The sequence below is a fragment of the Phyllostomus discolor genome, chromosome 6 (assembly GCF_004126475.2).
Source record: "Phyllostomus discolor isolate MPI-MPIP mPhyDis1 chromosome 6, mPhyDis1.pri.v3, whole genome shotgun sequence".
NCBI classification, from domain to species: domain Eukaryota; kingdom Metazoa; phylum Chordata; class Mammalia; order Chiroptera; family Phyllostomidae; genus Phyllostomus; species Phyllostomus discolor.
The window spans coordinates 34830874-34843609 of NC_040908.2; the positions used below are offsets into that span (position 1 = coordinate 34830874).

The 12736-nt window shown below is 42.4% G+C and overlaps 1 protein-coding gene across 3 annotated transcripts in view; it reads left to right on the forward strand.

Annotated features, from left to right (window-relative positions):
- Positions 1 to 12736, forward strand: part of ACYP2 (acylphosphatase 2) — a 210449-nt gene that overhangs the window by 164580 nt on the left and 33133 nt on the right. Inside the window, exon 4 of one of the 3 annotated variants that reach the window (XM_036027953.1) lies at positions 1810 to 3232. The exons of the other annotated variants lie outside the window; for them this stretch is intronic. Coding sequence (XP_035883846.1) covers positions 1810 to 1864 — 55 coding nt within the window. The 3' untranslated portion in view covers positions 1865 to 3232. Of the gene's footprint in view, positions 1 to 1809; positions 3233 to 12736 lie in introns of those variants that run through there. 3 annotated transcript variants of the gene reach the window in all.

Here is a 12736-nt window from a genome sequence, read left to right on the forward strand (position 1 = left end):
ACTTGATGCTTTAGGTAAAATAAATAATCTTAAATTAACGTCCTTCTTTGGCAAATCCCTGGAACAGTGAGTTGCAGCCCTAAGTGTACACCCTGTCTCACCATCCTAAGACTTTGCTTGATATGAATTTATGTATTCCCAGTTTGTCAGTTTTCCTTTGACCCTTCTATGGGATTTTTCTTACTATGTATATTTTAAAATTTTTCCATGTATACGTATTTACCAATCTCTTCCTTTATGCCTCCAGATTTTAAATAGAAAAGCCTCCTCACCACCCCCCCCACAAGTTAATTCTGCCTTGCATTCTTCTAGTATTTTTATGATTTCATATTTTAACTTTAAATCTTTGCTCCTTTGGAATTTATCCGGCATACAGCATAAGGCATGAATCCAACTTAATTTTATTAAAAATGTCTCTCCAGTTGTCTAAGACAATTCTTGAGTTGTCCATCTTTTTTTCACTGATTTCAGATGCCACGTTTATCAGACACAAAAGTCTGTCTGTTCTGGGGTCTATTTCTAGACTTCTCGTTCTGTTCCATTTATTCATCTGTCTATTCTTGGGTCAGGACTATGCTTTTAATTGTTGTTGCTTCATGTTATTTTATCGTGAGCATTAGGAATAATCCCCTCATTTCTAATCTTTTTTTTGGAGGTTTTCTCAAAATTCTTGGTTTGTGTACTTTTTGATATGTGGTTTAGAATTTATTTGTCTAATTCTCTCCTCCACCTCTTTTTCAATTTTTGACTTTGTTTTTGTAATTACAATAAGTTTCTATATTAGCTTAGGAGGAACTGACAATTTTATGAGGTTGAAGCTTGCTGTGTAAGAACTCGGTCTGACTTTCCCTTTGTACAAGTCTTTGTGTCCTTCAGGAATGCTTTAAAATTGCATTCATAAATCTGACGTATTTCTAAAATTCTTTCTTAGGATGTTTCATCTTTGGTTGTTGCTATTGTAAGTGGATTCATCCCTCACTTCATCTTCTTATTCACTATGTTTTTTCATCCAAAATGTATTGATATATAGTAATTCTGTATCATGCTACTTTACTAAATTTTCTTAACTGTTTGTGGCACATTTTCAGTGGCATATCTCAGGTTTTCCATAACAATCACAAATTGTCATACTTGTATTGCCTCCTGTAATTTCTGTACCTCTAGTTTCTTTCTGTTATTAATTGTATTGTCTAGCATCCGTTACTGTTAAGTAGCAGCAGTGACAAGTGAGCATTTCTTTGTTCCTGACTTTACTGGGAATGTTGCCTCTGCTGCCCCAGTAAGTGCGGTAGTCACTCTAGGGCTGAGATGTATTTTGTCAAGTTAAGAAGGCATCCATCTATCTCCACTTTATTGAGTTTAACCCTATTTCTAAGTAATAGCGAAGCCCCAGGGGTGTCTGCAGCCTCCCTGGAATGATAGGATCAAAGCTCACAAAGGAAACCTAACACTTTCTAGTCCACCCTCCTCCCATCTGGAGTAATAAATTCCAACCACAGGAAGACTGCAGTTCCCCCCAGAAGTCAGAAAGTTATTTTAGAAAACAAGCTGGAACTAAAAGAAAAAATTACCCTCTTTTAGTATTCCCTTGGGGATACAAACTTAACATTCAAAATTTCTCTTAGGACTGTTTTTCTCTTCCATTGTGCATCCTCCCTGAGATTTTCCCGTTTTATCCTTCCCCTTCCATCCCACTTCTGGCACCTCGCATGTGCTGCTTGCCTGTGCATTCTTCCCCCAGCTGGCCGCCGCGAGGAGCCAAGTTTATCAAAGATTTCTAGACAGTGACATAATCCCTTTTCCACCCAGAAGACCTCTGCCATTTGGTCTTCCTGGACAAAGTGCAATGTCTTCTGCTGCCTGAGCTCTGGAATTAAAGCAGAGGAAAGCTTGCTGGAGCCACGGGACACCTGAAAATCTGCTGCAGCTGTGATGGTGCCTTTAGCAAAGCGATCCAAACCAACGGAAGATGTGTCATCAGCGCCGTTGCATCTTCTATTCATTTGCGTGGTATTTGGTAAAAGGCGAAAGATTTGTACGTTCTGAAGAGAAACCAGAGCATTGTGGGTGGTATTTGGATCACAAAAGAAATTAGGTCATGTTTATAATATTTAAAGGGAAAGCATAAACAACTACATATTGGCACTGCACTTCTGATTTTGTGTCATTTTTTGCACTTACTCTTTGTGTCATAACTTTAATAAACATCAGAACTAGTAAAAGTTTTATATGCTATGTAAGTTTGTATACAACTGGAAAAAATCAAAGCCATTGGGTGAATTATTTTGATTAACAATTTTCTACTGCAAAATGAAAGATGGTGTTTCTATTCATACATCGTTATTAGACTTTGGAGTCAGACTTGGGTTTGAATCCTGGCTTCACTGCCTGGCTTAGTGACTGGATACAAGCCACATGACCTCAGCACAGTCTAACTTTCCTCACCTGCAAAATGCAGAGTCGTGTGCGAGCTGAGGGACTACTGCACATGAAGTGCTCAGCACGGTGGTGCTCTGCTGTGGGGTCTTGCTGAATAAAACTGGTATCAGTACAGCCTGTTTTTAAGGACTGTAATAACAACTGTGTTTTTCCTTATATGAATTTAGAAATTAATGAGCAAATACCACAGTTTTGATGCAATTCGGATCTATAATTGTAAAACAGCCCACTTATCCACATTTCCTCCTTTCTGAGAGGCAGAACCAAGGTGCTTGTAGGGATTTGACTGACGTCTGCACTGGCTCCTCTGTCTTAGGACGTACATGGGCAGCCATGCCGGTGAACACTGCTCCAAAACCGCAAGCCTGAAAATATGTTAACTTTCTAAAATTAGGTTTTCATCAGACAATTATTATTTATTGACCATCTAATAAGTGAAATACAAAAGTACTACAAAAGACTAATATGTTTCCTACTCTACATGTTTAGAGCTATCAAAGACTGGGCATCTCTTATTTATACATTCATTAAGTAATTAGGGGGCATCTCTTTTGTGCTAGATACAATGCTAATGTCCTAGAGACACACGGAGGAAAAGATAGATACCTACTCTGAAGAAGCTTACAGTCTAGTATGGTGTCTAGAAAGGGACTTAAAAGCTACCTCTTATAATAGTATCAGCCTTCCCTGATACCCCAACCCTCAGGTGAGGGTTATGTAGTCCTCTCGTGTGTCCCATAGCATCCTGTGCTTGACTCAAGGCCACTTGAGGACAGGGACTGTGTCTTATTTATCATCGAAGGAAAAGATAACTAAAGCATGCTCTCAGCTCTTAAATAACCTATAATTGAGTGACAAAGACATTTACAAACTACTAACATATGAAAGAACGTCAGTATAAATTTACATGAAATAAATGCTACAAAGTGTATGCTGCAGGAGGTAGGCGGTTTTGCAGGTTATTTAGAGGGGCTGGCATTTAAATTGACTTCAAAAGGAATGGTAAGATTTCCATAGGTGAGGATGTGGGGAACGAATCCAAGATAAGGGAACATGGTGAGCAAAGGCAGAACAGTACATTGGTTGCTTGAGTAATAAATAGAAGGGTGTGGCAAGTGAGTGGGCTTGGGCCAGACTGTTAGGCAGGGGCTTGGCTGTAGCTGATCTTGAATGCAATACAGGGGATTTTTTCCCCTGCAGACAGTGGTGCGTTGACAAGGATATGTGTGCAAAAGGGACTTGGTCATTTTGTGAACAGTTTTGAAGGGTGGAAAGGCCAGATGCAGGAAGGGCAGTCTGGAAATTTCTAGCAGTGTAGACCAGAGATGTAGAAATGAAAATGGATGTGGAGGAGAGCTATTCTAGAAACTGTGCACATGGACATGTCAGACCCTGACTGGAGTCAGGATCCGAGATCCCAGTTGAAGAGTTTTATCTCAAAGGGGATGGCAGGAGATCTGGAAGTGGCTAAGGTCACCCAGGAAGAGTGCAGAGAAAACAAGCCAGTGGAGGCCACAGAACCTTGTGGAAAGCATATATTTAAAGCGCAGGTAAATCCAGATTTAGAAGAAGTGATGTTTCAAACCTGCTTTGGAAAGCAGGAGGCCCTGGCTGGTGTGGCTCAGTGGATTGAGTGCCAGCCTATGAATCAAGAGCTGCCGGTTTGATTCCCAGTCAGGGAATCGAGGGTTATATGAATCGAGGGAAACATGCCTGGGTTTCAGGCCAGGTCCCCAGTAGGGGGTGCATGAGAAGCAACCACACATTGATGTTTCTCTCCCTCTCTTTCTCCCTCCCTTCCCCTCTGTCTAAATAAATAAAATCTTAAAAAAAAAATATGAAGAAAACTGTCTTTCGAATTCGGTGGTTTGCCCACAGTCTAGGCAGAGCCCTCTTAAAACCCCAGTGCCCCTCTTATAACTCAGAGTGCTATTAGCTTAATGCTCTAGACTCTGGTTTAATGCTAAAATTGAAAATCTCCCCTACCACCTTCCCTATCCTCATCTATCTTGGTACAACAGACTAAAAACTTGGATTGTGGGCCCCTTTATATAAAACAAAGTATCCTGTATTTCTTATGCTTTTATCAATACCATTGGAAACCACAGGGCAAGCTGTGTATTTGAGCATCATTTAAAATTATAACGTATTAGCCCTGGCTGGTGTAGCTTAGTGGATTGAACACCATCCTGCAAACCAGAGGGTTGCCAGTCTGATTCCCAGTCAGGGCACATGCCTGGGTTGCAGGCCAGGCCCCCAGTAGGTGGCGCGTGAGAGGCAACCACACGTTGATATTTCTCTCCCTCTCTTTCTCCCTCCCTTCCCCTCTCTCTAAAAATAAATACACAAAATATTTTTTTTTAAGTTGGGTTTTGTATAAAAAAATAAAATAAAATTATAATGTACTATATGAATTGATAGTAGGAATTATAAAAATAATTAAATCTGCCTTATGTTTCTAAAGTAATGTTAATCTTTTTCTAATTATTTTTATATCTTTTATGTAAAAAAAAAAGACACCCTGCATTTTCAACACTGCATTATCTGTGTTGTCCCCAAATACCTTGCTATATACAGAAATGGGAAGATTTTGCTTAAATAAGCCCAAATGAAATGATTTCATTACAGAAGTTTTACAGATTTTGTTGCTATTAATACTGCAGTCTTCAGTGCTGTGTCCCAACTGTGTGGTTTGAAATTCTTCTTCTAACTCTTAATTATCACGAGAAATATTTATACCTCAAAGTGGGAGTCCTCAAAAGAAAAGATATGAAGCTTTGATATGTACCATCCTAAAAAGCGAGCACTACATGGTGGGGCCAGTGCTCAGAACAGCACCATCCTTGCTGGACAACAGAACTAAATGCTATGTGGACTTTATCCTTTATTTGGCTGGAAGAACTGAGCTTTGAAAATGAGCCATTATAAGCCATGATTAATGAACTGTTTATAACTAAAAAATTCAGATAAAGGTCTGTTGATAAAATAAGCAGGAGTGCTCAATACTAAAAGTTGATGGCCCATACCCAGATAACTGAACATCTTTTATTCTCAGGAAATGGATTTTAGCCATTTGAATGTGGCATAGTAAATATTCCTATTAGAATTCTCATATATGGACTCATGGCCTACCTGAAAATTTCTCAAACATATTTTGAAATTGCCCAGTCATTTTCTAGCATAGAGGTTCCAGAAAAATAATGGATTTTTTTTTGTTTTTAAATTTTTCTTCAGTTATTTTGGGTTTCTTTTTAATTTTTGTTTTTCTTAAGCATATTTTATTAACATATAATACACAGATAGAAGTATTTCACAAATTAAATATCCCCATGTATCCAGCACCCTGATGAGGACACAGAAGCCCTCCAGAATCCACCCTCACACTCCTAGTAAACAGGTACCCACCCCGCAAACTGCTGGGAGACGATTCTCGTGGGTCTCTGATGTTTCTGCCCAGCTTGTGAGCAGAGCTTGTTAACTGCCTTCGTTCAGAAAACCTTTTCAAGGACATCTGTGAGTAGCCTTGGAAGACAGAGATAGTGTTTCCCTCCAGAGCAAAGGGCAGGTTTGCTTATAGCCTTGAAAAAAAGAGATTGTGTTTCTTTGGAGCAAAGTATATGTTTATACTACTCAGTATAATAAACATAATGCCTCCCTTCACAGCAAAGGGCAGGAACGCTTACTTTCCCTTCTTTACAAAAGATTCAGGTTCCTCAAACTCAGGGTTCCTCTCCCAGAATGCAGTCCACTGTGTGTGCAGGGGTCACGTAGGGGTCAAGAACTAGAGTTAGGAATTGGAATTGCAAAATTAGGAATTAGGGGTCAAGAAGCTGTTGTGAGTACTGCCACTAGCTATTGCGTTGTAAGATCCTTTATCTCTGACTCAGCACCTGTGATGGAGGCAAGCTAACCTGTTAGTTTGTAAGTCAGGTAAGATCACACACCCTTCACCGCTCTTGGTCGTAATCACTGTTCTGGTTTCTTCCACCAAGGATCAGTGTAGCCTTTCCTTAAGCTTCATGTGGAAATGGAATTACATAGCATGCAGTCTTGTGTTGGGCATCACGTTTGTGAGAGTCATATTATTGCATGTAGGCATCATTCTTTACTTCTTATATCCCATTCTGCAAATATTTAAAAACTTTACTTTTTCTATTATTGATGGATATTGGGGCAGTTTCCAGTGTTAACTATTAGAATTGTGCTGCTGTAAACATTTTATGCATGTTTCTATCAGGTATATTTCCAGAGCTGGATCGGAGAGTGTGCACAGATACTGACAACAGTGTCCTAAAGTGCATACCAAGCTACTCTCCCACCAGCGGTTCACACACTCCGGTTTCTCTGTGTGCTTTTCCACCCTTGTTGTTTTCCATCTTTTTCGGTTCTTTATTTAGGCTGACATGCTTTTATTTTACTCTTGTGCCTATGGGGAAAGATAAATATGCCAATGGTACACTTCCAATTTTGCACAAGAATATCACAAGTATTTTTGTTATTTAGGAAAAGAGTAAATTGTCAAGACAATTAGAGCCCCAAATTTTTTGTGTTATTTTTCCATGAAGATGTTTTCCAAAGTCTTCAGTCTAACAAGATCAGGTTATTTGAATTATATTTCTAAAGATAGTTTTTTTAAATAAATAAATAAATAGATAGATAGATATTATTGATTATACTATTACAGTTGTCCCAATTTTCCTCCTTTGCCCCCCTCAAACCCAGTAACCCCCTTCACTCCAGCAATCCCCAACCTTAGTTCATGTCTATGGGTCATGGAATAGGTCCTTTGGCTTCTCCATTTCTTACACTATTTTTAACAGCCCCCTGTCTGTTTTGTACCTACAAATTATGCTTCTTAAACCCTGCACCTTTTCCCCCATTCTCCCTTTTCCCCCTCCCAGCTGATAACCCTCTATATGATCTCCATATCTATGATTCTGTTTCTGTTCTGCTTGTTTAGTTTATTTTTTTAGATTCAGTTGTTGATAGTTGTGAATTTATTGCCATTTTAATATTCATAGTTTTGATCTTCTTTTTCTTAGATAAGTCTCTTTAACATTTCATTTAATAATGGCTTGGTGATGATGAACTCCTTGAACTTGACCTTACCTGGGAAGCACTTTATCTTCCCTTCCATTCTAAATGATAACTTTGCTGGAGAGAGTAATCTAGGTTATAGGTCCTTGCTTTTCATCACTTTGAATACTTCTTGCCAGCCCCTTCTTGCCTGCAAAGTTTCTTTTGAGAAATCAGCTGACAGTCCTATGAGAACTCCTTTGTAGGTAACTCTCTGCTTTTCTCTTGCCACCTTTAAGATTCTCTCTTTATCTTTAACCTTCGGCATTTAAATTATGATGTGTCTTAGTGTGGTCCTCTTTGTGTCCAAATTGTTTGGGACTTTCTGTGCTTCCTGGACTTGTATGTCTATTTCCTTCACCAAATTAAGTTTTCTTTCATTATCTTTTCAAATAAGTTTTCAATTTCTTGCTCTTCCCCTTCTGGCATCCCTGTGATTTAGATGTTGGTACTTTTGGAAATATCCCAGAGACTTCTTATACTGTCCTCATTTTTTTGGAATTCTTGTTTCTTTTTTCTATTCTTGCAGAATGCTTATTTCTTCCCTATGTTCCAAATAGTTGATTTGAATCCTGGCTTCCTCCCCTTTACTGTTGGTTCCCTGTAGATTTTTCTTTATTTCACTTAGTGTAACCTTCATTTTTTCCTTTATGTTGTTGCCATACTCAGTGAGTTCTTGAGCATCCTGATCACCAGTGTTTTGAGCTCTGCATCTGATAGGTTGGTTTTCCCCATGTTATTTAGTTCTTTTTCTGGGGTTTTGTTCTTTTCTTCCCTTTGGACCATATTTCTTTGTCTTCTCAGTTGGTCGGCCTCCCTGTGTTTGGTTCTGTGCATTAGGTAGAGCTGCTTTGACTCCCTATCTTAGTAGCGTGGCCTATTGTAGAAAACACTGTAAATCATGTGCTGCGGAGCTTTATGTATTTGCCAGGATAGGGCAACGTACTTCACCACTTTGTGGCTTTGTGTGTGGGGAGAGCTCAGAGATGGGACTGTGTCGCTGCCTGCCTTCCTGAAGTTTGCCCAGCACTCACCCTGTTTCCAGCTACTTCACCTACGTCCCATATGTGACTGGCAATTCCAGCTGTTGACCTGGTGCCGAATCCCAGAGTGGGTGGGTATGTGTGTGTTCTAAGACCATTTAGCCCCTTTAAGAGGAGTCTTCTGAAAATCTAGCAGTTTCTTCTGCTATACCAATCCCCACTGATTTTTACAGCCAGAAGTTACAGGGATTTATCTTCCCAGCACTGGAACCCTGGGCTGTGCAGTCTGGCCTGGGACTAGGATTGCTTGCTTCCAAGGTATCCCTCCTGATTTTTACTTACCACACGTGAGTGTGGGACTTCCCATTCAGCTGCTATCCCCTCTCCATGCCACATCATGTCTCCTCACCTCTCTGCCCAACTCCATGTGTCCTGCTGTTACAGGGTGCAGCCAAGAGGGGATCCCCAGATAGGGATTTGGAATGGGGCCTAGAACTCAGGGTGTTCAGGAAATATTAGGATGTCCTCACTGCCACCCCCCGACAGGTGTGGGTTGGGGGAAGGGACAAATGGAGCAGGGCCACTGAGAGCTATTTTGCATAGCAACAGCTTTGCAGCTAACCTCTGGTGTGGTTATTTAACATATCTATAGCCTTTAACTGGTTACACAGATATGTTAAATAGCTGTGGCCATGCTCTGAGCCAGGGGAATGGAAGTAACTTCCCCACCAAGACGTAACTGGGGGCAGGTCCCCCGACTTACAGTGCCTGTGTGGGAGCTTGAAGAAGATTGGCTCTATGACATGGGGCTACGCCTGCCCAGACTCACGATGGCAGCCCAGTAAAGCTGGAAGGATATGAGAATGCTGGCAAGTGTAGCCAATTGTAGGAGGAGTCGGAAATGGGGCTGCAGAGGAGGACTGGTGCAGGGATAAAAACCAAGACATGGCAGCCATTGGAGAGAGAACCACTCGGTCTTTAGCAAAGTGGGGACTCCCACAGCTCTGTGAGAGAGAATCACCATGCGGCTCTAACAGAGAACCGCCACTCAGCTTTGGCAGAGTGGCGACCCCCCTCCTTGCAGCCATTGAAGGGGGAGAACCACGTGGCTTTGCCAGAGTGGGGACCACAACTTTAGTAGGGGGAACCACCACCCGGCTTTAGCAGAGATCCCAGCGACACAGCTGAGGGTGCCGGGAACTGAGGGAGGCCTACCAGCCAAGATGTAACTGGGGGCTGCCTGAGCCAAGGACTTCTATTCCCTTTCCTGAGATATGGTAGCCCAGAATGGGCAAAGAGGGAAGGAAGGACTGTGTGTTTGTGGGTGTTTTAAGGGACTTTGGGATTTTGATGAAGACGTTAGGTCACTACTTTAAGTCTGTACAGCATTAAATAAACATTTCCTTTCCTTTTCACAAATCTCTGGCATTGAGAGACATCTTTCCTATAAAGTGGCGGACATAACGAGCCTGGGGGGTTCCTTTCAATAATAGTATATTGCCTTCCTCCCCCACCCCGGTTTTTCTGTAACACTACCTCTCTGGTAGAATGTGGCTTCTTTAAATCCTGGGTTGTCAGACTTCCATACAGTTTGATTTTCTGACAGTTCTGGGTATTATTTGTTTTGAAGTTTAGTTGTAATTCTCTCTGTGGTTTCATGAGGAGGCGAAGCATGTCTGCCTACGCCTCCATCTTGACTGGAAGTTCCCTAAAGGTAGTTTTAACAGAAACAAGTTGAAAACTCTTGTAAATATTTGCAGGAGTCTCTATTGTACAGGAAAGAGACTGATATTCTTCAACATATTCCGAATGAAAGCAAAAGAACATTGATACAGCCGAAACTTCCCTGTAAGCAGAAACAGAGAAAGTAAAAGGATTATACTAAATCCTAGTGAAATGATGGCTCAGTGTTAATCTTCCACATATATAAGGTCTATGAAAACAAGAGAGAAAACATCCCAAGTTGCCTTTTTTTTTGTAAAAGAACCCTTCTCTAGGCAACATAGTTAACACTTCAGCCACCTTCAGCTCTCTCATTCCAATCCTGAGAGAAGTATTTCTCCTCCCATTGCCACCTGACAGAGTAAGTGTCCCTTCCTCACAGGCTCTCGGTTAAACCGTAGGGCTCCTGGGTGATGGTGGTGGTAATGGTGGGGAGGAGCTGAGATCTTTTATGGGAAGAATAAAGTCTTTTATGTACTTGGAGGAAACCTGGGTCCATCACCAGTTCTGGAGATCCTTGTTTACCAAAACCAGAAAATGGAGCTGACAACGGACTTAGAAATGTTCATCCAGCCAGCAGTAGCCTAAGGGGTGGAGGCGTACCCAGTAGCAGGCAGAGCAATAGGTGACCAGAGGAGCAGGAAGAGCAAAGGGGTTGCATAAATCACATAGACTTGTGGCCCCCTGCTGGCCTCCCTTGACCTTATTAACACCCAGTAATTGTCCACAGGCCATGTGCAGAGCAGAGTGGGTAAAACAGGGTTTTATTTACTAGAGGCCCTGGGAACAAACAAAGACCAAGCTGTGCAGAAAAAGACAGTGCAGTCATAGCATCATGTTTGGCTTAGAGAAGTGTCACCCAATTAGTAGATTTGGCCAGAGGTCCTCTTTGATAATCTCAGCAATTCTGTCATACTCTGGGAGGCTGTGGTCTGAAAACCAGGTGAAGAAGCTACAGATGACATCTTGGTTCTTGCTAACGAAGGGCTGGGGTTCACAGCCAGGCGCCATATGATCAGACTGGAAAGAGACTCCACTTGACTGGGGAATCTGACTTCATATTCTTTGACAGTTGGCTTGTTTCTGAAGTGTGGGTTTCTTCAAAAGAAGAACTTGAACTTGCAGCCAGTTCTTGGGTGTCTGAGCTCCTTCACCTCCAAATTGGTTATGTACCTCAGCCTCTAATCAGGGCAAACAGATGTGTGTGGTTCTGGAAGGCGGTGACCCAGAAGCCAGGGATATTTTGAGTGATATAGTCCTCACTCTAGGTATCGCTGGCGCATGGCCCGGCCCAAGCTTGCACTCTAGCTGGAGGAAGGCCCTGTCAGCCTGAGCATTCACACTGTCCAGTTCCAGCTGGCTAGCTTCCAGAGGGTTCATGTGGAGATACACATTCAGGGGCCAGGGCCCGGCCTTGTCCTTCATCCTTCGTCCTTCGTCCTGCACCTCTCGTACCACTGTTTCCCTCCACCCCTTCCCTTTCTTCACCTGCCAGCTTCACCTCCACCACCTCAGCCCTCCTCCTCATCCACTGCTGTTGAGAAGATGGTGAACCTTTCAGTCTTTGCGTCCTTGGCCTTTGCCCCAGCCGTCACCTCAGACCCTAATCTGTGCCAAGGCTTCTAGGGCATTCTCCCCACGAGGGCTGCATGGCTCCTCAGCTGAAAGACATTTTTCAGGCTGCTGTCAGTTGTCACAGAGGCAGAGGCTGCTTGCAGGCCCCCCGCAGGTGGCAGGGCCTCCTCCTGCCCTGCTTTGGTCACTGCATGGCTGTGACCCCACCACCTAGGATCTGGAGTGTATGGTCAAAGTTCCCAGGGTTCTGGGGCACCCCCTCTTCAGGAAGCTGGGACAGGGGACATGTGACAGTCCCCAAGCTGCCCTTACCTGTCTCTGTTATCACCTGTGTCTCCTCTGTTTCCTCTTAGAGTTTCTGACACTGGTATGGGTATGGGTCTTCCAGGACATAGTCAGGAGTCATGAGGTGGTGGGTTTTGGGGGAAGGGGTTCTTTGGACTCCTTCCAAGATGCTTGTGTCGGTGGCAGCCTGAGAAGTGATTCCTTAGTGTCCATTTTCCTCACAAAAGGGGGACTCACACAAACCAGCCTTTGTGCCAGTCACCCTCCAGCCTCACAACACCCACTCTTCAATATCCCAGTACTCACTCTTCAGCTTTGTGACGTCTGTTCTTCAAAATCTCAGCAAAGTCTGTTACCCTGGTCTCTCCCATTCTTACTTCCACCATTCTAGTGGATGTGTGATACTATTGGGTGTTGGTTTTAATTTGCATTTACCTAAGGTCTAACAAACTGAAAACCTTTTCATGTGTTCTTTGGAAAGAATGGAAAGAATGTTGGTAGACAAGAGAAGGAGATGTACTCTTTGTTAATTTCTTCTGTTTCCCATGGAAAGTCCATTAAACTGTGTTTGGAAAGGGAATGGTCAGAGAAGAGACTTTGAGGAACTAACCAAGAATTAGCTTTACCCAGCAGTCATTTCTGTTGCCTCTGAGGAA